The sequence below is a fragment of the Aquarana catesbeiana genome, linkage group LG07, assembly GCF_042186555.1.
Source record: "Aquarana catesbeiana isolate 2022-GZ linkage group LG07, ASM4218655v1, whole genome shotgun sequence".
Lineage (NCBI taxonomy): Eukaryota > Metazoa > Chordata > Amphibia > Anura > Ranidae > Aquarana > Aquarana catesbeiana.
In genome coordinates this window covers 294,414,427-294,439,382 of record NC_133330.1, presented here as the reverse complement: position 1 = coordinate 294,439,382, position 24,956 = coordinate 294,414,427, and the positions used below count along the sequence as shown (strand labels likewise).

The 24,956-nt window shown below is 42.9% G+C and overlaps 1 protein-coding gene across 2 annotated transcripts in view; it reads right to left on the bottom strand.

Annotated features, from left to right (window-relative positions):
* The window catches only part of FAF1 (Fas associated factor 1), a 473,366-nt gene that overhangs the window by 327,665 nt on the left and 120,745 nt on the right, over positions 1-24,956 (bottom strand). For both annotated transcript variants that reach the window (XM_073593564.1, XM_073593565.1), the window contains exons 5-6: positions 24,731-24,822; positions 6,542-6,633 (exon numbers count right to left, since the gene is read on the bottom strand). In XM_073593564.1, the coding sequence (XP_073449665.1) occupies positions 6,542-6,633; positions 24,731-24,822 (184 nt within the window). The remainder of the gene's footprint in view (positions 1-6,541; positions 6,634-24,730; positions 24,823-24,956) is intronic.

The following is a 24,956-nucleotide window of genomic DNA, read 5'->3' as shown; positions in this document are numbered from 1 at the left end:
GTCCTATGTTTCATCTCGGTGAGAAAGAATTACTGCAGTGCCTGCCTCCCTCTTTCCCCCTAAATCCGAAGAAGTGGGGGTGTAGTATAAAATATACATTTCTTCAGACTGAAATTCTGCTAAAGGCCCCTTTCACACGGGCAGACCGTTCTTCCGACCCTCTCCGATCCGCTAAAGTGTGACGGAGGAAAACCCTACTTTCCATCCGTCTGTGGATCGGATGAAAACGGACTCTACGGTCCGTCTTCATCCGATCCCCCACAGAGTAGAGCGGCGTTCTGGCAGGTCGGTCCCTGCACAGTGTGCAGAGACCGATCTGTCATCTGCCTGCTCAGCGGGGATCGACGGAGCAATCCCCCGCTGAGCAAAGCGGAGCCTGTACGCGGACACGTCCCTGTGAAATGGCCCTTAGGCTGGGTTCACACCTATGCAGTTTGCTTTTAAATGTTTCTGTAGTGCTTTTTGCTGTGCTTTTGCATTTTTGCACATGCGATTTTACGCAATTTGCATTTTTTATGCTTTTTCTTTTTTGGCCAATTTGTTGTTGGGCAGATTTAAAAATGCAAAACGTGATATGGTCTTGACTTTGTTTATTGTGTTCTTGCAAGCACAAATTCATCCGGAGACTGATATCTGACCTTTTCTGCCACATTTCCTAGATTATTAAGTATTTTGAAGTACAAAAGCAAACAGTAATGGAAAAGAAAAATGCAAAATCACTGCAAAATCAAGGTTAAAAACGCACTACATGCTTTTCTGCAGCTTCTCCATAAAAAAACACAATTTTGCGTTTAAAAAAAGCCCCTGTCCCTTTTTCAAAAACACAGTGGCAGAAAAAAAGCATAGGTGTGAAATTGTCCCCTAGGAAACAATGTTAAATGGACTGTAGTTCGTTTCTGCAAAAAGCACTAAACGCATAGGTGTGAGCCAAGCCTAAATTATGGAAGTTTTGTATTTATTTTTAACAAATTAGATAACCTTTGGATTAATGTAAAAACCATAAGGCGCTTATGACAAAAGAGACTGTTTATATCTCTTCTGTCATGGATGCTTCTACCTGCCTGCCAGCACACTTTTCAGTAACAGGACACATTGGGGGGGCCGGTTTAAAAAAACTGGAGCCCTCAGAATCTGGTGCAGCTGTGAATAGTAACCAATCAGCTTTGATAATAAAACCTGGAAGCCGACTGATTTTTATGCAGGGCTGCACCAGATGTCTGCTCCATTAAACAACCCCCTATTGCAACGTGCATGAACAACTCACATAATTCTGTGCCAGGACAAAGTAACTTTTCTTGTGCACAAGACAGTCGAATATAGACTCCAGGTGAAGATGGAAGTGCCTGTGATGGGAATGCAGACAATGCTGGGGGTTGTTTTGCCAGGTAAGTATGCCATAATTTGCTAATAATGCTGTGCAAACATTAAGGTAAAAGCCTCCTGGTGGCCCAAAATAGTAAATTTTATTTGGCGCTTTACGTTCACTTTAGACCCCTTTCACACTGAAGGCACTTTACAGACGTTTTAGCGCTAAAAATAGCGCCCGTTAACTGCCTCTCATGCCTCCCCAGTGTGAAAGCCAGAGTGCTTTCACACTGGGGCGGTGCGCTTGCAGGACAGGAAAAAAAAGTCCTGCAAGCAGCATCTTTGGGGCGGTGCGGGAGCGGTGTATACACCGATCCTTCACCAACACTGCCATTGAAATCAATGGGCAGCGCTGCCGAAGTGCCTGCAAAGAGCTTCAGCAGCGACGCTTTTAAACCCTTGTTAACTCCTTCTTTGGGGTTAAAAGCGCCCACTCCCGCACAGCACCGCCAGTAAAGCGCGGGGTGGTCTTCAGTGTGAAAGGGGTCTTAAAGTGGAACTTGACCGTAAAAGGGAAAGTTCCACTCTATGCCCCCCCCCTACTCTTCTATTATTGACACTTCTTTAAGGGGGGAGCAGGTACGTTGTTGTGACAGGTAACCACTCCCACTTCCAGTTGGATCGTTCGCTGCAGCGTTCCACCGGAAGTTCTCCCCCAGCCCACAACCTTTTGGGACATGTCACAGATCCCAGAAAGCTGCGGGACAATTCACAATGCGCAGATCGGCTCATACATGTGTAGTGGGAAGTCGCGCTGTGAAGCCGCAAGGATGTCATATGACGTCCTCCCAGAACAATAGTAACTCCACTTTTGTGGAGAAAAAAATTTGCAACTTAAAAATATAGTGTATACAATTGCGACACAAGTCATATTGTAGGTATGAATAGAAAAAGGTTGTAGCTCATTTGTTGTTCGTTTCTATTGGTCATCTAAACCTGCATGTTAGTTGGTTGTAGAGCTGCAGCCCATACTAGTCGGCTGCAGGCTGGAGACCGGCTTTTGTGGGGCTCCGCAATCCTCCTGTCAGAGTCCTGTACTGCATGAAGACTTATAGCAGTCTGTCAGTCAGTCATATTGTAATTGACTGTTGTTAAAAATGACCTTTCCTTTTCAATCTGCTGTAATTTTCTATAAAATGTAACACAATGTGGAAACCTGGAGGTGTTCTGTACACAGATGGGGTACACAGTGGTCCTCAACCCTGTCCTCAAGTACACCCCCAACAGGCCATGATTTGGAAATTTATCTTAGATAAAAAAGCTGTCCAAAATACCAAGCCATTGACTCTAATTTAACCACTTCAGCCCCAGAAGATTTTACCCCCTTCCTGACCAGAGCACTTTTTGCGATTCGGCACTGCGTCGCTTTAACTGACAATTGCACGGTCGTGCGATGCTGTACCCAAACAAAATTGACGTCATTTTTTTCCCACAAATAGAGCTTTCTTTTGGTGGTATTTGATCGCCTCTGCGGTTTTTATTTTTTGCGCTATAAACAAAAAAGCGACAATTTTGAAAAAAAACACAATATTTTTTACTTTTTGCTATAATAAATATCCCCCAAAAATATATAAAAAACATTTTTTTTCCTCATCAATTTAGGCCGATATGTATTCTTCTAAATATTTTTGGTAAAAAAAAAAAAAAAAATTGCAATAAGCGTTTATTGATTGGTTTGCGCATAATTTATAGCGTCTACAAAATAGGGGATAGTTTTACGGCATTTTTTAAAAATGTATTTTATTAGTAATGGCGGCTATCCGCGATTTTTATCGGGACTGCGACATTATGGCAGACACATCGGACATTTTTGGGACCATTGCCATTTATACAGCGATCAGTGCGATTAAAAATGCATTGATTGCTGTGTAAATGACACTGGCAGTGAAGGGGTTAACCACTAGGGGGCAGTGAAGGGGTTAAGTGTGTCCTAGGGAGTGATTCTAACTGTGGGGGGGAGTGGCTTCAACACACAGGACAGTGATCACTGCTGTCCATCACAGAGAGCAGTGATCTCTGTCCTGTCACTAGGCAGAACGGGGAATGCTTTGTTTATATAAGCATCTCCCCGTTCTTCCTCTCCGTGACACGATTGCGGGCACCCGGCGGACATCTAGTCTGCGGGACCCACGGTCACGGAGACCGCGGCAGCGCGCATGTGACACCGCTTCTTAAAGGGGACGTACCTGTACGCCTGCCAGTGCCATTCTGCCAACGTACATCAGCATGAGCTGGTCGGCAACTGGTTAAAGCACCTGTGCAAGATAAAGGAAAACCTGCAAACACGGCCTGTTAGGGGTACTTGAGGACAGGGTTGAGAACCACTGATGTACAGAATGCCCCCTGAAAATGTTCTGCAATTTCCTGCTTGGGCGATTGGCTCACTTCTTTCCCTAGACGTCCACACTAAGATGCATACCAGATTGTGGGCATCCCCTGCAACAAAAATGTCTATTTTGGCAAGATACTCCAAAAGGGAAATCATGTCTAAAAGGGATGCAGCCCCCCCCCACCGCACCGCCCCGCCCCCCCGCCCCCCCCCCCGCCCCCCCCCCCGCCCCTTTCGTCATTAGCACCCTGCAAGTGCAGCAGCTGATTGAGAATTATAAAATCACTCCCATACAGATTCTCTATCTGCAAATGGACACAGACAAACAAACAACTCTTTCTTCAGAATAACAAAAGGTAGGAATCTGCAACAAAGTTTGTTAAAATCCTTGCCATGTAAATCGATCACCCAGAGGGGAATGTTTTTTTTTAATCAACAAAAGTGGAGTTACCCTTTAACACCAGCAAATTGAAATGTGACTGGGATGGCATTAAGTTTTCGGTTTTTATTCCAAAACGATGCTCCTTCTCAAAAGTGAGGCTTTGCTCTCACAATTCTAAAAATCACACTTTTTAATTGAAAAAAATGAGAAATCACAAGATGTGTTTTGACAAAGTAAAGCACTAAAATCGAATGAAAACTACTGAAGCAAATATGACCGGCTGAAAACAATGGGAACGGAGATGAATACGTGATTACAGGCTAACAAATAGCACAGAATGTTACTGCTCAGTGACACATTGATACTTGTGACCTGTGTGTGTGGTGTGATCACAATGTCATCTGATGGGTTCAGTGTCTGGAAGACAAGTGTCACAGCTGTCTTCATATATTAACCACTTCAGTCCCGGAAGGTTTCACCCCCTTAATGACCAGGCCATGTTTTGCAATACGGCATTGCGCTGCTTTATCTGACAATTGCGCAGACGTGCAATGCTGTACCCAAACAAAATTTATGTCCTATTTACCCCATAAATAGAGCTTTATTTTGGTATTTGATCACCTCTGCGGTTTTTATTTTTTGCCTTATAAAACAAAAAAAAAGACCGATAATTTTGAAAAAAAAAAAATGATATTTTTTACTTTCTGCTATAAAACACATCCAATAAAAAAAAAAAAAATCTAATTTCTTCATCAATTTAGGCCAATATGTACTCTGCTACATATTTTTGGTAAAAAAGAAAATCCCAATAACTGTATATTGATTGGTTTGTGCAAAAGTTATAGTGTCTACAAACTATGGGATATATTTGTGGCATTTTTATTTTTACTAGTAATGGCGGAGATCAGCTGTTTTTAGCGGGACTGCAACATTGCGGTGGACAAATTGGACACTAAGGGGAACAGCGACACCAATTCAGTGATCAGAGCTAGAAAGAAAGTGCACTGTCACTGTATAAATGACACTGGCAGGGAAGGGGTTAACATCAGGGGCGATCAAGGGGTTAAGTGTGCTCCTAGGGAGTGCTTTCTATCTGTGTGGGGGTGGACTGACTGGAGGAAGAGAGAGATCTGTGTCCCTGATTAGCAGGAAGACCAAATCTCTCTCTCTCTTGCTCTCAGAGAGAACGGCGGTCTGCCTTGTTTACACAGGCAGACCACCGTTCTGCCTCCCCGGCGAACGATTGGAAAGTTCCGACGGCCATCGGACCTGCTGATTGGCTCCCGCTGTGTCCAATCACAGCGGGAGCGGGTCGCCGGGGGTGCGCGCGCCCCAGACCCTGAGGCAAAAACAATCTACAGGTACATTGTTTGGTGCAGCCGGGCCGCCCTGCCGCAGTAAATGTGCGGTGGGCGGTCCGGAAGCAGATAAGGTATACAGCCTTACAAATTATAGAATATGAGGAAACAAAACAGAAATTATGTTATTGTCTATAGCGGCCAATCAGTTTCTTCTGCTATTCTCTGGGAAAAGAAAAAAAAAAATGAAAGAGGCAATCTAATTGGACACTCCAGGCAATGGTTTCAAAATGTGTTTTCTCATTTTTATTTTCTTTATGACAAAAATGCTCTTCGGTTCATGCAGATACCTTTAACCTTCTACAAAAAGTGGCTTTATACTAAACCCACCAATGCAATACTTTAAAATTAAAATACTGTATTTAAAGGATGTATTTTTGTTTAGTTTTTGGATAAGGTAGGGAATGATTGGGGAGGATTAGAACCCCTCGTTTTGGGAGGCACTTATACAAACTGTTGTAATTCCTACACTGTTCACCTGATTTGGATGTAAATACCCTCAAATTAAAGCTGGAAGTCTGCAGTTAAAGCACATCTTGTTTGTTTCATTTCAAATCCATTGTGGTGGTGTATAGAGCCAAAAAGATTAGAATTGTGTTGATGTCCCAATATTTATGGACCTGACTGTATGTCCTGGTAATCAGAACAGAAAGTGGTGGTAAATTCAAAGGTTTACAGTTGTCACCAGAACAGGAATTGAAAATAATAATTATTACGGGGACACCAGTTCCGGTGAAACCTAAGCTTTTCCCTCATTTAGTAGTTTCTTCTTCCTGTTGTATCTTCAAGTCGCAGACAGCAAAAACAATAAACCAAAAGGGGCTTTAACCCTTCCTACTGTAATCAAAACCTTGGTTTAAATACAGTATCTGAATACCTGTGCTCCAACATCCATGTAAATTTCCCCGGACTACTCTGGTTTTCTACAAAATCTAAAAATAATCTGGAAGATTACATGGCATTTGAATAGACCGGCCCACCGGTGTGGGCACATTTGTGTCATCTGAAAGCAACAATGTGTATAACAATTTCCATTTAAGAGCAATGCAGACAACCAGATTTATATAATCAAGATAATGTAAAGGTGGACAATCTAGAATAGATTACCTGGATTGGCTGGGCAAAGATGGCAGAGGTAACTCAGGAGTGAGGACATAGAGGTTATTGTTTTTTGGCAAGTGAAGAGTCCTTAGGACAGTCTGGAAATAAATAAAAAAAACACATCAGTACAAATCGACAAATACAATATGTGATGTACCGCACGCTACAAATGAACAATTGCAAACCGAGTACATATTCTGACCCGATGCCACCCACGTGACCATGCATCACCAGGCAACCCATGTTTCTGTGCTGAAAGCGCACTCAGTGCGTGCTCCGAGCACATAGACCGAGCTGTCAAAGACAACTCTCAGTCCCCATTGGCAACTAGTAGTCAGAGGGACTGGCTTCTGATCATGTAACCACCATGAAAGCCAATCACAGTGTAGCCCAAAACGGTGAAAATAATACCGCTCAAATGCCCCCCAAACCTGTTTCAGTCAGATCAGCATCTAAATAGACTGGTGCAAAACAGGCAGGATTGGCTTGTCAAGCTCTAGTAGACTTCAACAAAATGGTGGCCGTTTACACACAGGCACCGACTCCCTGTTGCATAAATGTATATGAGATGGGTAAAAGATGGTTTCAGCTCTTATACAGCTCCTGTAGAGAACTCCACAGACGCGTTTTACCCTTTTCGGGGCTTAATCATAAAGGCCCTTACGATTAAGCCCCGAAAAGGGCAAAATGCATCTGAGGAGTTCTCTACAGATAGAGAACAAGAGCTGAAGTCATCTTTTACCCATGTCATTCACATTTATACAACTGGAAAACAGGATCTGTGTGCAGATGGCCACCATTTTGTTGAAGCTAATCAAAGTGGTCACACGACCGTCGATCATTCCTACCCCTAGGCCTTTAGGCATTTTAAAGGGACGCCAGGGTGTGTGGGAAAGGGTTAAAATTGCATGTAAATAAGAGAACTTAAAGCTGAACTCAAGGCACAACAAAACAGGAAGAGCTCACAAGGAGATCTTCCTCTGTGGTTGGTTTAGTAACTTTTCTTGCAGACAGCTCTATCCCTTCCTGTGACCAGCTCTAGTTTTCCAAATGAAACATTTGCTGTGGCACTTCCAGTGGCTTCTCAGCACTCATTCTATAACATGACATGGCCTCCACTTGTTTCTGAACTCAGAGCACACACCTTACACCACCCACACATAGGTCTACCTCTACAAATGCTGGTAAATGAAGTTGGGTAGCACACTACATCACACGCTAAACACTTGTGGATAAAAAACTCCTCTTCCTATGGCCAGGACAGCATAAGGAGAACATTATTAACAAACTGTTTATACCCTATTCTAAATACTCATTTAAATTGCATGTACCAGGCATGACTGGGCATATGCAAGAAAATTTATATCCAGTGTTGAACTTTATTCCTGCAGGCTTACTCTTGCAAAAAATTTGATTTTTTTACTCTCCCTCCCCCCGCTGTGCTAATCTCAGATCGCATGTACTCCTCTGCTGTCACAGCCATTGGCTGCAAGTTGCCGATCTAAACAGGTATTCCAGCGGGACCATTTGACAGAAGTCGATCTAACGACCGGCTTCTGTCAAACACATATCTAAATTTGTCCAATCTTTTCTGAATCAGCTGAATATCTACCCATGTGTACCCAGTGTAAGGAACACAGGATTAATAATTTAGGTACATAAGGGATATTCTGCTGCCTTCAGGATATTGGACACTGGCAAAAAAAAGTTATAAGGACAGCTAGTTTAACCCCTCCCACTGCCATCATGCTGCAGTTTTGTAGCAAAGCAATAGCATGAGCAGATCAGAAGAACAAAGAGGAGGAACCTGTGTCCCTTAATGTACGTAAGGATTTTACAGTATGTCAAAAATGCCATTTTCTTAATTAATCCTTAAGGAACGCAGGAAAAGAAATTCAGGTACGGAGGGAGGTCCGAAAGCAGTCCAAGCGAGGGGTGGGCAACACCGCAAACAAATGCCAACAAGCCCATGTGAACAAGAGGTTACCAAAAGTGGCTCAATAGACCGAAGACTGAAGCTACACAGATGAGGAGTGAACATCCAAGTGGAAAAACCTGATAACTACATATAGTTGCATTGTTACATGGTTAGTTAGTCTGGTTGTCCATCGAGTTCAACCAACAGAAGGAAACTAGAGAATTAGGTGGACACATTGCAAGACTGAGAAACAGATGGCTGATACTGACAGCTGATGCCCATAAAGCTCTAACTGATTTACTAGAGTGGAACCTTGTCCCTAAAGCCGGCCATAAACGTGTCAAATTCTGAACGATTTTTTGTTCGAAAATCGCACCATTGAATAATTATTTGATTTTTTACCTTTAGTGGGGCTGCAGCAATGGCCGAGATCAACTACGAGGCAAGCCCACTTTTTAAGAAACCCTTCCACATTAGCAAAGCTCTTTGAAGGAGTACACATTTTTTTCTGAATTAGGCAAGTCCCTACACATGGGTTGCAATAGTAAGTATACAGGAAAGGTTTTACAGGCTTGGGGCTTTTAGGGGAACCTAAGCTTGTACCTTTAGGCATGGTTGATGCAGGTTGTTCCAGAATTGAGCACATGAGCACTCTGTCAATAAGGACCAAAATCATTGTTACATTGTGGCGTTATATTAGCAGAGCAAGATTACTCATGTACCAGTTCATCAATCATCATCACCGCTGTAGTGTCTTCTGCCCCCCTCCCTGCAGTAGTGTCCTGTAACCACCCCCAACGCAGTGTCCTCTGCCCCAATCCGACCACAGTAGTGCCCTGCCCACCCCCCCCTCCAACAAAGTAACCTCTGCCCCCTAAAAGCAGTGTCCTCTGCCTCCCCATTTCTGTCCCTTTCTCATCACACAACCCTCTCCCTCCCCTCCAACTCTGTCCCTGTCAGATCATCACACACACACACACACACACACACACACACACACACACACTGCTTTGTAAGTAGCACTGCCTACCTAACAGGGTGTGTGCAGCAGATTGGAGATCAGGAGACAGCATAGTGCTGGATAGAAGGCAGGAGCTGCTGGCGTTAACTTTTCTAAATAACAGGCTGGTCATTGTTAGGTGGTCCTAGCAACCAATCACATGCTGACCTGCTGGTTAAGTCAAAATTTTAACTTGGGCAGCTCCCTCCCTCGCCCTCCATCCAGCACTATGCTGCCTCTTGCTTTCTGCTCTGCAGTGAACATGAAAGCAGCAGAGGCTGGGGGGGGGCATGTTAATGATCTACCTGTCGGCTCCCTGCGACCGATTGATAGATCGCGATGGCTTGCTGACCCGCGCGCTAAGGAGTCTTCAGGGACAGGGCTCAACCAATTAGGTGCACCATAGCCCTGAATCTGTAAGCACTCTTCGGTTGGCTCTCACATTATACCATAAGTGCCTAGAGCGTGCCTCAGAAGAGCTCAGTGCCCTCAGAACACATTACAGGCAGTCCCCACTTCTTCCTCATAGTGGGGTGCAGGTTTGAGTTCCAAGGCTATGCCGAGAAAAAGCCAATTTGAAGAGCTGAAAACGAGCCCCATTGACTCTGCAGCCATTGAAGATTGCTATAAGAAACAAAATTGATAAAAAACAAAATTGTAAGAAATGGAATGTGTACTGTTTGCAGATGATCTGCTCCTCTTTCTGTCCTCTCCACATACTTCCCTACCGTCAGTTTTTAATCACCTCCGGCGCCGCTTTGGAAACATTTCTGGCTTAGTCGTCCATTAGGAAAAGTCAGAAGCCCTGAATGTGCACCTGGATGGGGATGTCTTACAGAGAGTCTCCGGGGGCATTATTGTTTTGCATGGCAGTCAAATCCCATCCCTTACCTTAACATTAAATTGACCCCTTCTCTGGCAACACTCCATCGATTCAAATATTCACGCCTTTTTTCTCAGTTGCTGCAGGAGTTGGAACAATGGTCTACTGGTGGTCTCTCCTGGATGGGTAGTATAAGCTTTGATCGAAATGGTAGTGCTCCCCAGGATCCTTTACTATTTTTGCGTTCATCCTATAGGAGTCCCTTCCTAGGAGCTACGGAGATTTCAAGTCCAGTTACTGAAGTTTATTTGGTATCCTAGGGGGAGTAGATTGGCCCAGCGTATGCTGTATACCTTGCGTGAGCTTGGGGGGCTGGGGGTCCCAGTCCTTAAACAATACTATAGATCAGCGCAGGTGGCCCAGTTGGCTCAGATATATTCCTCTCTGTGCAGACCAGAGTGGGTGGCCCTGGAGGAGCAGGCTTGCAGACCACTCCCCATTGACCTTTTGATGTGGATCCCATTTCGGCAGTGTCCGTCGATCCTGTGCCCTTCTTTATCACAATCTATGCAGGTCTGGGATTCATACTGTAGGTCTGTGCCTCTGCGGTCCTCCCACACTCCGGTGGCCCCCCTGTTCCACAACCCAGCGTTCCCACCTGGTTTATGTCGACAGGAATTCCAGTGGCAGATTGATAAGGGCCTGTATAGAATAGGTGATTTTTTTGACCATAAAGGAATCTGTCCGGTCTCCTAGTTTGTGCAGCGGTTGAAGGTGCCTCCGTCTGAGCATTTCCATTTGCAGCAGACTTGCACTCTTTGCAGAGATCTACAGCTGATATTACTACGCGCACTGCTTTTGAATCTAGATGTCTCCGGGGGGAGGCCCAGAGGGGAGGCATCTCAATGCAGTAACAAATTGTTTATCCGTCTGCGAAGTTTCCTTATATGCAGTCTTGGGAGCGGAACTTATGGGAGGAGTTTGATTTCAGTGACTGGTGGAAGTGGTATCCTCGTACATATAAGGGTATCATGAACACAGCCTTGGCAGAGGGAGGATATAAGGTGCTTTCTAGATGGTACCAGATCGCCTTTCAAAGATGTACCAGGGGGTTTCCTCTCTATGTTTTCGGGGATGTGGTCAACCGGGTACGATATTCCACATATGGTGGACCTGTGCCAAGGTGCGCCGGTTTTGGATTAGAGTTCACTCCCTGATCAATTCTGTGACAATGGTGAATATAGTTGAAAATCCTAAAGGTGGCTCATCTCAACGCTCATCTCAACGCACCTGTCGTTAATGCTCTCAAGCATGTTCAAACTTTAATTCACGTTTCTTGCAGCAAAAATCGCTATAGCGACCGCTTGGAAGAAACCAGTGGTAGATCTAGCTGTTATAAAAAATAAGCGGGCATGGATCATGCTCAACTTTGCTAAGTTTGACCATGTTTGGGATCCTTGGATTAAGTATCTCCAACTTCCAGATGACTGAGGAATTGAGGCGGGTGTTCGGACAGTCCTTCTATCGCCTTGCTTTGTCTATTTCTTCTTCCCCTCTTTGTCCTCTCTTCCTTCTAAAGTTCCCCTTCTCCCCCCTCTTCCCCCTTTTCTTTCTGATTCGAACTTCCCTTTTCATTTAGTTGTGTTGCTTCCACTTGTGGTTGCACATTATGTTTACACACGGTCCATGCTGGTGGGTGGTGGCAAAGTACTGGTTCTAATGTTCCCCCTGGTGGTGGGGGGGTTCTGAGTGGGATTGCTGTTTACTGATTGCTGGGAATCCTTTTTCTTTTATGTTGAATTTCTCATTTATATGGCACACCTTTGTGTTGGAAATAACTGGAGGTATAATATGTGATGTCTCACTTATACCTCTTCTTAATGTTTTGATATGCTCCACCTGCGTTGTGGACCCTATTTTTGAAAAAAATTTCAAAAAAAGTATTGAAACAGAGAATTGTAAGAAATGGGTTTATTTACTAACAGCAAATGCACTTTGCATTGCAAGTGCACTTGGAAGTGCAGTCACTGTAAATCCAGGGGGGACATGCAAGGAAAATAAAAAGCAGCATTTTTGCTTGCACATGATTGAATGATAAAATCAGCAGAGATTCCCTTAATTTCAGATTCCCCTCAGATTTACAGCGACTCCACTTTCAAGTGCACTTGTAGTGCAAAGTGGAGTTGCCTTTAGAAAATAAACCCCATTGTGTCTTTTCTTCTAGGACACCGCCAAAAAACTGGAGCATGATGGGAGTTGGAGAAGTTATACTAGGCTGACCTTTGTTTGACAGTGTTCAATCAAGTGAAGCCAGCAGGATAGTTCAATGCACCTGAAATACTCATCCTATGTCCCTTAATATAGGACTGGCATATGTCATCTTCACCTAGTTCTGATTCTCCTACATTGTCAGGCTTTCAATGTTATTTCATCCTGACTGTACTACAACTCATCAATCAAGCCCTGAAGAAGGGGGGAGCCCTTTTCTCATAAATGTGTTAGCTATACCTGATGTTCTTCATATACAAATATTTTAAATTAATTTCCAGCGAGAAGTTTGCACCAAGAGCTCCATCATAAAAAGAGAGGCAGCAGCCTGGGCCCAGAGCTGGGTCCTGGGTGTAAAAATGTCATCGGCACACCAAGGATTCCTCAATGGGTCCAAAGTTTCATTCACATAGCAAAATAGCAACATTTCAGAGCTAAGCAGGGCCCCTTTGTCAGGCCAGTGACAAGTTGGCCCTGCGTGGCTCCGAAGTGTTGCTTTAGTGTTGCTATATGTGTACCGTGTGACTATGTGAATAAAGCTTTGGGCCCTTGGGAATCCCTGGTGTGCTGATGACATTTCTACACTCCGAATGTCTACGGTTCCAAGCCGGTGGTCATACAGCATCCAACATTACTATAGCCATTTTCATGAATGTATGCATGGGGAATATTGTGCCAGAGCTGGGTCCTAACCCATAACATAAACTAAAAACTGCAGCAAGGAAAACACACTTTATTTATCACCCATTTGAAATAATCTATACCCACATAATTTTTTTTATTAGCTACTGCTGAGATTAGGTGACAGAATTCTGCCTAACAGACTATAGAATGGGGACGGAAAGTATTCAGACCCCCTTAAATTTTTCACTCTTTGTTATATTGCAGCAATTTGCTAATTTTTTTCCTCATTAATGTACACACAGCACCCCATATTGACAGAAAAGCACAGAATTGTTGACATTTTTGCAGATTAATTAAAAAAGAAAAACTGAAATATCACATGATCCTAAGTATTCAGACCCTTTGCTGTGACACTCATATATTTAACTCAGGTGCTGTACATTTCTTCTGATCATCCTTGAGATGGTTCTGCACCTTCATTTGAGTCAAGCTGTGTTTGATTATACGGATTGGACTTGATTAGGAAAGCCACACACCTGTCTATATAAGACCTTACAACTCACAGTGCATGTCAGAGCAAATGAGAATCATGAGGTCTAAGGAACTGCCTGAAGAACTCAGAGACAGAATTGTGGTACAGATCTGGTTCAGATTACAAAAAAATTTCTGCTGCACTTAAGGTTCCTAAGAGCACAGTGGCCTCCAAAATCCTTAAGTGGAAGACGTTTGGGACGACCAGAACCCTTCCTAGAGCTAGCCGTCTAGCCAAACTGAGCTATCGGGGGGAGAAGAGCCTTGGTGAGAGAGGTAAAGAGGTAGTGGCCCGACGGAAGCCACTCCTCAGTGCAAGACACATGAAAGCCCGCATGGAGTTTGCTAAAAAAAACACCTGAAGGACTCCAAGATGGTGAGAAATAAGATTCTCTGGTCTGATGAGACCAAGATAGAACTTTTTGGCTTTAATTCTAAGCGGCATGTGTGGAGAAAACTAGGCACTGCTCATCACCTGTCCAATACAGTCCCAACAGTGAAGCATGGTGGTTGCAGCATCATGCTGTGGGGGGGTTTTTCAGCTGCAGGGACAGGACGACTGGTTGCACTCGAGGGAAAGATGAATGCGGCCAAGTACAGGGATATCCTGGACGAAAACCTTCTCCAGAGTGCTCAGGACCTCAGACTGGGCCGAAGGTTTACCTTTCAACAAGACAATGACCCCAAGCACACAGCTAAAATAACGAAGGAGTGGCTTTACAACAACTCAGTGACTGTTCTTGAAGGGCCCAGCCAGAGCCCTGACTTAAACCCAATTGACCATCTCTGGAGAGACCTAAAAATGGCTGTCCACCAACGTTTACCATCCAACCTGACAGCACTGGAGAGGATCTGCAAGGAGGAATGGCAGAGGATCCCCAAATCCAGGTGGGAAAAACTTGTTGCATTTTTCCCAAAAAGACTCATGGCTGTATTAGATCAAAAGGGTGCTTCTACTAAATACTGAGCAAAGGGTCTGAATACTTAGGACCATGTGATATTTCTGTTTTTTTTTTTTTTAATAAATCTGCAAAAATGTCAACAGTTCTGTGTTTTTCTGTCAATATGGGGTGCTGTGTGTGCATTAATGAGGAAAAAAATTAACTTAATTGATTTTAGCAAATGGCTGCAATATAACAAAGAATGAAACATTTATAAGGGGGTCTGAATACTTTCTGTCCCCACTGTACTTTTAATTCCTAGTTGGAGTGCTGAGTGTAAGTGTCGTTGCCATCAAAGAGTTCAGAAAGCCTCGGGTGATTTGGTCAGCTCCTAATCACGCTACATTTTCCAGCCCTATATAAACACGAAGGAACAAAATAAAATCACGATGCTCACTTCTAGAGTGTCACCCAAGGCCTAAATATAATTCTGGCCGCCTACATCAAGATTCAGACATTCAGCACTGACCTTGTGAACTGTCAGATTTTATGAACTGCTGACTTGCTTTTTCCTTTAACAGATGAATTCTACATAAAATAAAATATTTTCAAAACTAACAGTGTAAGCTTCTCTTTGGGGCCAGTTCACACCACATGCAGTCCAGTGCATTTTTTTTCTGCATCAAAAACATATGGAAAGTAGGTTATATGGTTTCCAATGGCATAGTTCACACCAGTGCGGTCCGTTTCAGGGCATTCCAGTCCCAGAAAAAAAAGAAACAAAAAAGTAGTAAAACATGGACTGTACTGGAACGTGCTAAAACGCATCAAAAAGCACTGGAACACACTGGAATGCATCAAGAACTCACTGAAAAGCAGTATAGTGAAAAAAAAAAAAAAAAGAAGAAGAAACCATCTGGAATGCTTTCAAAACACAACAAAAAACGCACTGGAAGTCATAAAAAATGTGCATGCAGAAACACATCCAAAACAGATCTGAAGTGTGTTTTTGTGGTGTGAACCGGCCCGTAGCCTCCCTGGCAGTATGATTATGTCAGATTTTTGCATCTCAAAGAGGTACATTTTACATAGAAATTTGGCGTTTTATATTGAAGGCCTGTAATTCTTAGCAATAACACACTTATATCTGTCCACCAAGAGTCTAGTAGATATCCCGGGTAAGATGAAGTTTGAAACACAAAATCATAAATTATAATATAATAAATATAAATAATTATAAAAAATAATAATATAATAATAACAAGATGAATTTCCCCACAAATCCTTATCGCTCAATTCTGTAAGTGTTCTAATTTACTATCGCTGTTTTCTAGCTGGTCTAAAACCACTTTTGATGTAAAGGGACACTTTTTAGTTGCTATGGACAATCTCCAGTTTCCAGGCAGAAAGAACAGTATATATCATATAAAACTGCATGCAGGGCACTGGACAAAGCACTGGGGACTAAAGGGATGTGAAATAATTTCATACAGTAATGTAATCTGTAAGATTACTGTGTACTGTATGTATTATGGTTTTTACATTTTTTGAATTTGCTGCCGGGCTCCGCCCCCGTGCATTGCGATGCTCGCAGGGAACGGAGCCTGGCACACAGAGGCTTCGGGCGGAGGACAGAGCCCACGGACACAGCGGAGGGACATCGCAGGATCCTGGGGACAAGGTAAGTATACCGCACCAGGATCCTACAAAGCAATCCCGAGTGTAGCTCGGAGTTACCGCTAATGGTCCTGAAATTTAACCCCGAGCCGCACTCGGGAAAACCAACAGGGAGGTTAGAGTACAACTAAACCCCCCTATCCTTTTGTAGCCAAAGACAGTGCGATTGTAGCCTCTATTTAGACGTGCAGTTGCCATGGTGCTGCACATGTGATCAGCTATGACACCAGCCATTGTAGGACTTGAAAGTTTGGTTGAGAGTGGACATAAGCACACTGGTAACACTTATCAAAAACACAGCCAGGCCAAAACAGCAGAACCAACCAGGTGACCAGAATTTTTTCTACTGAAGGTAAAGTGTTACTAAACCCACAACAGTAAAATCAGTCTGTATATGCAGTAAAGCATGCTTGTTATACTCACTGTGGAACCTAAGGGGTTAATCCTGTGCATTGCGTAAAACAACTGTTTGATCCTGTCTTCTCTGATCCTCCCCTTCTTCCACTGCCCCAATCCATCTCCTCATAATACAGAGCCTTGGGGGCACTCTGCACATGCTCAGTTTGGTGTGTATTGCTAGAGAGTTTTTTTTTTTTTTCTTGGGAAGGTGCATGTGATCAGCACAGAGCCAATCAGCACTGTCCGGACAGAGGGTCAGGGGTTCTGCAGCCTCATAGGACAGTCAGAAGAGAATTAAATGTCCTCATACAAGCTTCAACCAGACACTGATTGAGGTCACACAACTGCTATATGCTGCTGATGAGAAAAAGTTATTTTTTAGCAGTTTATATTTACTAAAATAATTGCATTTCCATGTTCTCTGTATTGTAGGAGACCAGATATAATGAATGCAGGGTCCTGGGTTTAGTAACACTTTAATGGTCATCACCTAGCCCCCCAGCCTGTTGATGGGACAGTGAAGGACAAGCAACTGAGATCGCCTCTTGGCTCTCTCCTGCTTTCAGCATGTCCTTTGTCAGCAGAATATTGCTGTAGAGCATGGGTGCGCAACCTGTGGCCCTCCAGCTGTTGTAGAACTACAATACCCATGAGCCATTGTAAGGCTGACAGTTACAAGCATGACCCCCAAAGACAGAGGCATGATGGGACTTGTAGTTCCCGCAACAGCTGGAGGGCCACAGGTTGAGCACCCATGCTGTAGAGGTAAAGATTACAAGAGGCTGAAATAAAGTCCTGGTTGGCAGTCAGCTTTAAAGGCCCATCAGCAACCAGTCTTTTGGCTGACAAGTCCTTAGTGGCCGATGTATAACCCCGGGTGTTATTACTCTGTAACTGTTTTCCAAAGACTGATCTCCTCTTCCCTTTCGTTGCCATCCTGGTTCTTTTGGTTGGTCTAAGCAGTCATGTGGCCACAGGAAGAATGGAAATTCAATCAATAGGTCTAGTTAGCTGCCAATCTCTAGTCTAGATAGAACGGAATCTGTACCTCCTCCCCCCTCCATGACACTAAATAAATTAGCAGCTCCGGTACACTAAAAAGAAATCTGAAAAGCGACTAAAAATAGAGGCATGCTACTGTGTGGTTAACAAGCAGAGTTTCCTGAAGAGAGTTCAGATGATGACTTAAGTTAGGAAGAACTTGGAAACGTAAACTTGACACGTTCAACACATGAAAACAAAAAGTCAAGATCCTCAATGCTGGATTTCCAAGCACCAATCATAACAGAGGATGTATGGGAAACACATAACGAGCCTGCGCTGGGTCAGCACCGGCTCTCATGCATTTTGTATTGGAAAGCCGTCTTCCCCGATGAGTGTTTTTCTTTCTTTGGGTAACTTAAGACCTGTTCAGGGCTGAGAAGAGAAGTATTCAGAACAGCATGTATCTCAGAACAGAACAGCCCCTTTATTCACGAGTCCTTTGCTATTTAAAGCCAGGGCTTTCCAAAAATAGTCCAACTGTCCATTCAAACGATAGGCCTGCACACTGGGCCTCTGTTCCTTTGCGTGCACTGAAATGGCACTGGAAGGGTTGAGATCTTCACACAAAAACGCCACTATTAACCCTATTTTCCATAACTCCCCCACCCCCGCACACTTTCAAAAATCAGTTTATTAAAAGATAGTTGTCATGTATGAAGATATTCCTAACCTGGTATGGTATGCAAGAGGACAAGATGCCCACTAAGACGTCTGCCACAAACACCCAAAATGCATTTCTAAAGCAACTTAACCCAACTTGACTTAACTTAAGCCCCAGAAGGATTTACCCCTTAATGATTTCTTATGATACAGCATTGCATTAGTTTAACTGACAATTGCGCGGTCGTGCGACGTTGTACCCAAACAAACCTGATGTCCTTTTTTACCCACAAATGGAGCTTTCTTTTGGTGGTATTTGATAACCTCTGCGGTTTTTATTTTTTTACACTACAAACATAAAGACTGACAATTAAAAAAAAAAAAAAAAAAAAAAAAAAAAGAATGTAAATGTAAAAAACTTTCTGCTATAAAACATTTCCAAAAAACAAAAATGTATTCATCAGTTTAGGCCAATTTGTATTCTGCTACATATTTTTAGTAAAAAAAAAAAAAAATATCCCAATAAGCGTATATTGATTGGTTTGCGCAAAAGTTATATGGTCTACAAACTATGGGATAGATTTATGGCATTTTTATTATTTATTTCTTTTTTACTAGTAATGGCAGTGATCTGCGATTTTTAGCGGGACTGCGACATTTGACACTTTTTTGGGAACCAGTGACATTACTACAATAATCAGTGCTAAAAATATGCACTTTTATTGTACTAAAGACACTGGCAGGGAAGGGGTTATCAGGGCGATCAAGGGGTTCCCTCACTGTGTGTTCTAACTGTATGGGGGGGAAGGGCTCACTGGGACAACACACAGATCCATCTTCCCGTATAGCAGAAAAACAGGATCTGTTTGATCTCCCGTCATCTCCCCTGTCAGAACGGAGATTTGCCTTGTTTACATAGGCAGATCCCTGTTTTGTCACAGCGGGTAACGATTGCGGTCGGCCGGCGGACATAGAGTCCACCAGCAGTGTTAATTTTAGCAGCAAACTTCGATTTAGTTTTAGTCTTATGCCGCGTACACACGGTCGGACTTTTCGTCTACAAAAGTCCGACGGACGCCGACGGACTAAAACTGGCTGACAATCCGATCGTGTGTGGGCTTCCCGGACTTTCAGCAGACTTTTCCAGCCGCAAATCTGACGGACTTTAGATTTGAAACATGCTTCAAATCTTTACGTCGTAACTACACCGGACCCAGAAATCCGCTCGTCTGTATGCTAGTCCAACGGACAAAAACCCACACTAGGGCAGCTATTGGCTACTGGCTATCAACTTCCTTTTTTTAGGTCATCACGTACGAATCCGTCGGACTTTTGTGTGATCGTGTGTAGGCAAGTCCGTTCGTAAGAAAGTCTGCCGCAAGTCCGCCAAAAGTCTGCCAAAAGTCCGTCGAAAGTCCGTCGGACAGGCTGTCGGACTTTTGTAGCCGAAAAGTCCGACCGTGTGTACACGGTATTAGTCTTAGGACTAAAATGGCATTTTAGTCTTCTGCAATTGTTTTAGTTTTAGTCATATTTAGTCGACTAAATTTCCAGTACATTTTAGTCGTCTAAAATCTAATGGGTGTAATTAAATTGTCATACATTAGTTAACATTTATCTACAATTTCCAAACTCATTATATACTGCTGGAGTGAAAAATCTAAAATGTTATTATATATGGTATTGAGGTATGAACATGCACTACAGACCAGTGTTAATATTGAAGTCAAATTTCAATTTAGTTTTAGTCTTTTGACTAAAATGGCATTTTAGTTTTAGTCGTATTTTAGTCATCTCAATTGTTTTAGTTTTAGTTGTATTTTAGTCGACTAAAATAGTATTCATTTAGTCGACTAAAATGTTTTAGTTGACGAAATTAACACTGTCCACCAGACCCGCTTATTGGCTCCCCGCTGGCCAATGGGAGCGCATGCCCACAGATGGCCATGTACGAGCCCAATGTACATCTGTATGAATTAATGGTACAGCTGTGTTGGTGGAGCCCCACACAGCCACGGTGATTTTAAAAGGTGACAGCTAGTATGGGGGAGCTTCTCCCTGTACTGCTGTCATGGGAGGTGATCGACTGGTGGAACATGTAACTTGTTCCCAAAGGTGAACTTATCCTTTAAAAGTGCACATTCAAGCTATACTACTATATCAGAAATGAAGTGGGGTGGAAAAAGCATAATCAGTTTATTGACCACAAAGGAATAAACAGTTGGTGGACAAACTGGGGGAGATTTACTAAAACTGGTGCACACAGAATCTGGTGCAGCTGTGCATAGTAACCAATCAGCTTCCAGGTTTGAGGCCTCATGCACAAAGGCCTTTTTTACAGTTGTTTTTTTTTTACAGCTTAAAAATGCCTCTCCATCTTATTCTATCTGTTCATGCACACATAGGCTTTTAGGAGCTGTAAGTGGCATAGGCGTTTTCAAGCTGCAAAAAAAAAAAAAAGCCCCAGGTCTAGTGCGTTCTTGAGCAGTAGCGTTACAGCTGTAAAAACGCCTGACGCGGCTAAACACGTGTTAACGCTGTATGCACCATATAAAGCGTTTTTAAGCTGTAGTAATAGTATTTGGGATTGGAAAATAGAAGACGGCAGAGAAACGCTGCTTAACATTAATGCAGCTAAACGAGCATTAACGCCAATGCATAAGCTTTTGAAAGCGCGTTTTTACAGCCACTTTTTCCTGGCATTGGTACTGGCTTTGCAGCTCGTTTGTTTATTTTTTTAAATGCCCTCTGTGCATGAGGCCTAAGGCCCCTTTCCGATCAGGTCTGCCTGTGCATTTTTCAGGTGGACCTGATCGGAGGCTCCATTCACCCCTATGGGGCAGTGGATGTCAGCAGTGACATGTCCGCTGACACCTGCTGCTATCCGATTCAATCCTATCCATGAAATCCAGACGGATGGAAACCCTATTTTCCATCCATCTGGCGGATGGGATTGGATGAAAATGGACAGGAGGTCCGTTTTCATCTGATCTCCCCCATAGAGGAGAGCGGGGCTCTGACAGGTCCGTCTCATCACAGTAAGCGGTGACCAACCCGTCATCCACCTGCTCAGTGGGGATCAGCGAATCGATCCACCGCTGAGCAAAGCAGAGTCCGTCGGGCGAACCGCCCGTTTGAAGGAGCCCCAATTGTCAAAACTTAATCGAACTAGCTGAAGTTAGAAGCGGATTGGTTACTATGCACAGCTGTACCAGAAGATTCTGTGCTCTTTAGTTTCAGTAAATCTCCCCCACTGTGTGTTTACAGTTAACCTACACTAAGCCCGGTTCACATTGAAGCAGTTCGTCATGCGATATAGTCATGCCCTTTTGCCGGCAATGGCAGTGTTCAAATTGGTATGACGCCGACTTTGCGGTGTCGCATCGATTTGAAAAAGTAGTACATGCACTACTTTTGGCAATTTCGGGTGCAACTTCAATAGACATCTGTGCATGAAGCCGCACAGATGTCTTCAAAGTCCACCTGAAGTCACACTGAGATGTGGCTTTAAAATCGTGCGATTTCAGTTGAAATTGCACGATTTCAAAGCCGCACTCAATGTGAATGGGGCTAAGTGACCAAAAGCTCATGAATGCAAATTGCCAAACAGAAAATGTTGTGGCTGCAATTCAGTGCTTGAATAGACTGCCCACAGGTTGATATTAAGTGTCTGCATATTCCTAATAAACATTAAATGAGCTTTAAAACAAGCTAAAAGTTGTCCTCTGTGGCTGCAGGCACTGTGGAGCAAATTATCCTCAAAATTTACAGCAGAGGCAATGAAGCAGTTTAAGCAAATCCTTCCGCACAATATAAATTCGAAAATATGGACATTTGAAAAGACTACAGAAGTGTCCATACAATGTAAGTTTGGTGTGTGTTATAATGAATGATCTCCACACTCAGTAGACTTAATGGTAGAAATCTGTCCCCGCACTAAAGCCGGCCATACATGATCGATCGACTTGTGTACAACCAGCCTGTTGGGTTTTTCCCAAACAATTTGACCAAAAACACTGATTGATCATCATATTCTGCCGGCGGGTGTAGTCCCCCTGTCAGAACACAATAGCTCAGCGGGGAGATTGCCGCACTAACATTGGATGTGTTAGTACAGCGATCTAAAAAGGCAAGGAAAGTCAGTCCTGGAGAAGAGATAAGCTGCTGCAAGTATACACACTACTGGTGGCTAGTCACTCTAGAGTTCAGGTCCTCTTTCATTTTACTTCTTTTATAGTAGCAGTAGACACCTATTGCATCCTGTGCATTGCATTATTTGCCCCATTCCAGGACTATGCATATCTCAACTCCTTCAACCTCCTGAGCCTTCATATGGCTTCATATTCCACAGCACAACAGACCATGCCAACCAGCAGAAAGTCCTGCATACACTGCAGCAGTTGCCTCTGAGGCAGAAGAGGTATGGGACTCAGGGAAACCTCAAGAGGTTATAAACACACAGAAGACCAAAAAAATGATGATACAAATGTCCTGTTTGGGAGGGATCCTGGAATGCAATAAAAAAGTTTGAAAAGCAAGTAAAATTCTGTGCAATTTCTTTTGTTGTCTAAGCTTATACATGCCCAGAATGATCATTTCCTTTTTAGAAAAGTCTGCATTTTCAAATCAAACTTTAATTTGAACCATGTTAGGCCTCATGCACACTGGACGTTATAAAAAAGCCAGTAGCGTTAGCTGTAGAATGAGTTTTACAGCGTTTTGCAGTAGCGTTTTTCAGTGTTTTTTAACCAAATTGAACTCCCACAAAAACTTAGGACATAAAATTGCTGATAAATGCCGAATAGCCAAGTTTTTCAGGGTTTTTTTTTTTTTTTTTTTTTTTTTTGAGGTTTTCAGCTTTTTTCTGAGTTAGAGTGTTTTTACAGCTGAAAGTTATGTGAGCACGAACCCAAGCTTAATTTCTAGCATCACATCCCAAGAAAAATTGTGTTTAGAACCAAAAAGAGTGGGGATTTTTAAGCTGCAAGTTGAATAAGTATCAAATATTTTTGTATAAAAAGACTTTTACTTTATTAAGAAAATACAATAAAATATTTTTCACATCAAAATATAAAAAGGAGATTTATATATGGAACTGCCACATGCATTTAATTGCAGATGCAGTAACACAGCATAAACGATGTACTTCCCAACATGTTTCGCCCATCCGTCGGGCTTCCTCAGGGGATGCTGGTCACATGCAGATTACACTGCCTTCTAGCTAAAAATATATGACAATGGTTGTATATTAGAACACAAAATAAATACAGAGAATATGAATTAATTTACTTAAATTACATGCATGTGCATCTTAGCTGTCATAATGCGATCCCTACCTGTATCTCCTAGAACGGGGGGAAAAAGGGGAGAGCGGGGTAGGTCTGCCAGGATAGAAAAATTCTACTGCCGTACAGAGGGAGCCCTGCACTGAAGGTGAGCGTAGATGATACAAAAAGGCCAGCTAAAACATATAAAAGGAAACAATAATGTCCTAATGTGTGAGGGTAAGCTGGAAATAACCTTCACATCATCATGGCACACAATGAATAATAGGGGTTAACACTCACAGGGGCTGATACGGCAGCTGGCTTAATGCCAGGGACCACACACCTCCAAGGATACAGATCACTTTAACTTTTACTATTTTTATATCCTGGCAGACCTACCCCACTCTCCCCTTTTTCCCCCCGTTCTAGGAGATACAGGTAGGCAATCGCATTATGACAGCTAAGATGCACATGCATGTAATTTAAGTAAATTAATTCATATTCTCTGTATTTATGTTGTGTTCTAATATACAACCATTGTCATATGTTTTTAGCTAGAAGGCAGTGTACTCTGCAAGTGACCAGCATCCCCTGAGGAAGCCCGACAGATGGGCGAAACATGTTGGGAAGTACATCGTTTATGCTGTGTTACTGCATCTGCAATTAAATGCATGTGGCACTTCCATACATAAATCTCCTTTTTATATTTTGATGTGAAAAATATTTTATTGTATTTTCTTAATAAAGTAAAAGTCTTTTTATACAAAAACATTTGATACTTATTCAACTTGCACCTTAAAAATCCCCACTCTTTTTGTTTTTACAGCTGAAAAATTCCTCTCAAAACCCACTTGTCATGGGGTTTTTTCCAGCCAGAAAACGCCCCTGCCAAAAACTGCTGATAACAGCCAATGTGTGCATGGAACATATAGGTTAACACGCTGGGGAGTTATTGGCTGCAGCAAAAATAAAAAAAAAAATCTGAAGCCAAAAACAGCAGCAGTAAAAACGCCCAGTGTGCATGAGGCCTCAACTCCAAACTTTCGGCTAAAAGGAGTATTTTTATAACATCTACATTGTAACAAAACTTCTGAGCAGAGATTGACACAAGAAGATAATGGTACAGAGAAGAAGATGGTGTTTTGGATCCTCATCATACTCACAGTGTCCTCCACATCTCCAGACTTCCAGCCTTTTAACAGCATTTTGGATGCAGGAACCTGAAGCTCATTTTCAAGGATCTGCTTTATGTCACCTGGAAAACATAAGGGGCTATATTTAAAAAAGCGGCACAGGGAAACAGGGACTTCAAAGATCTTTACAATGGAAAATAAAAGATCTAATGATTTTGGTAATTGTTCCAAATTCAGAGTTCCAGGAAAACCAGAA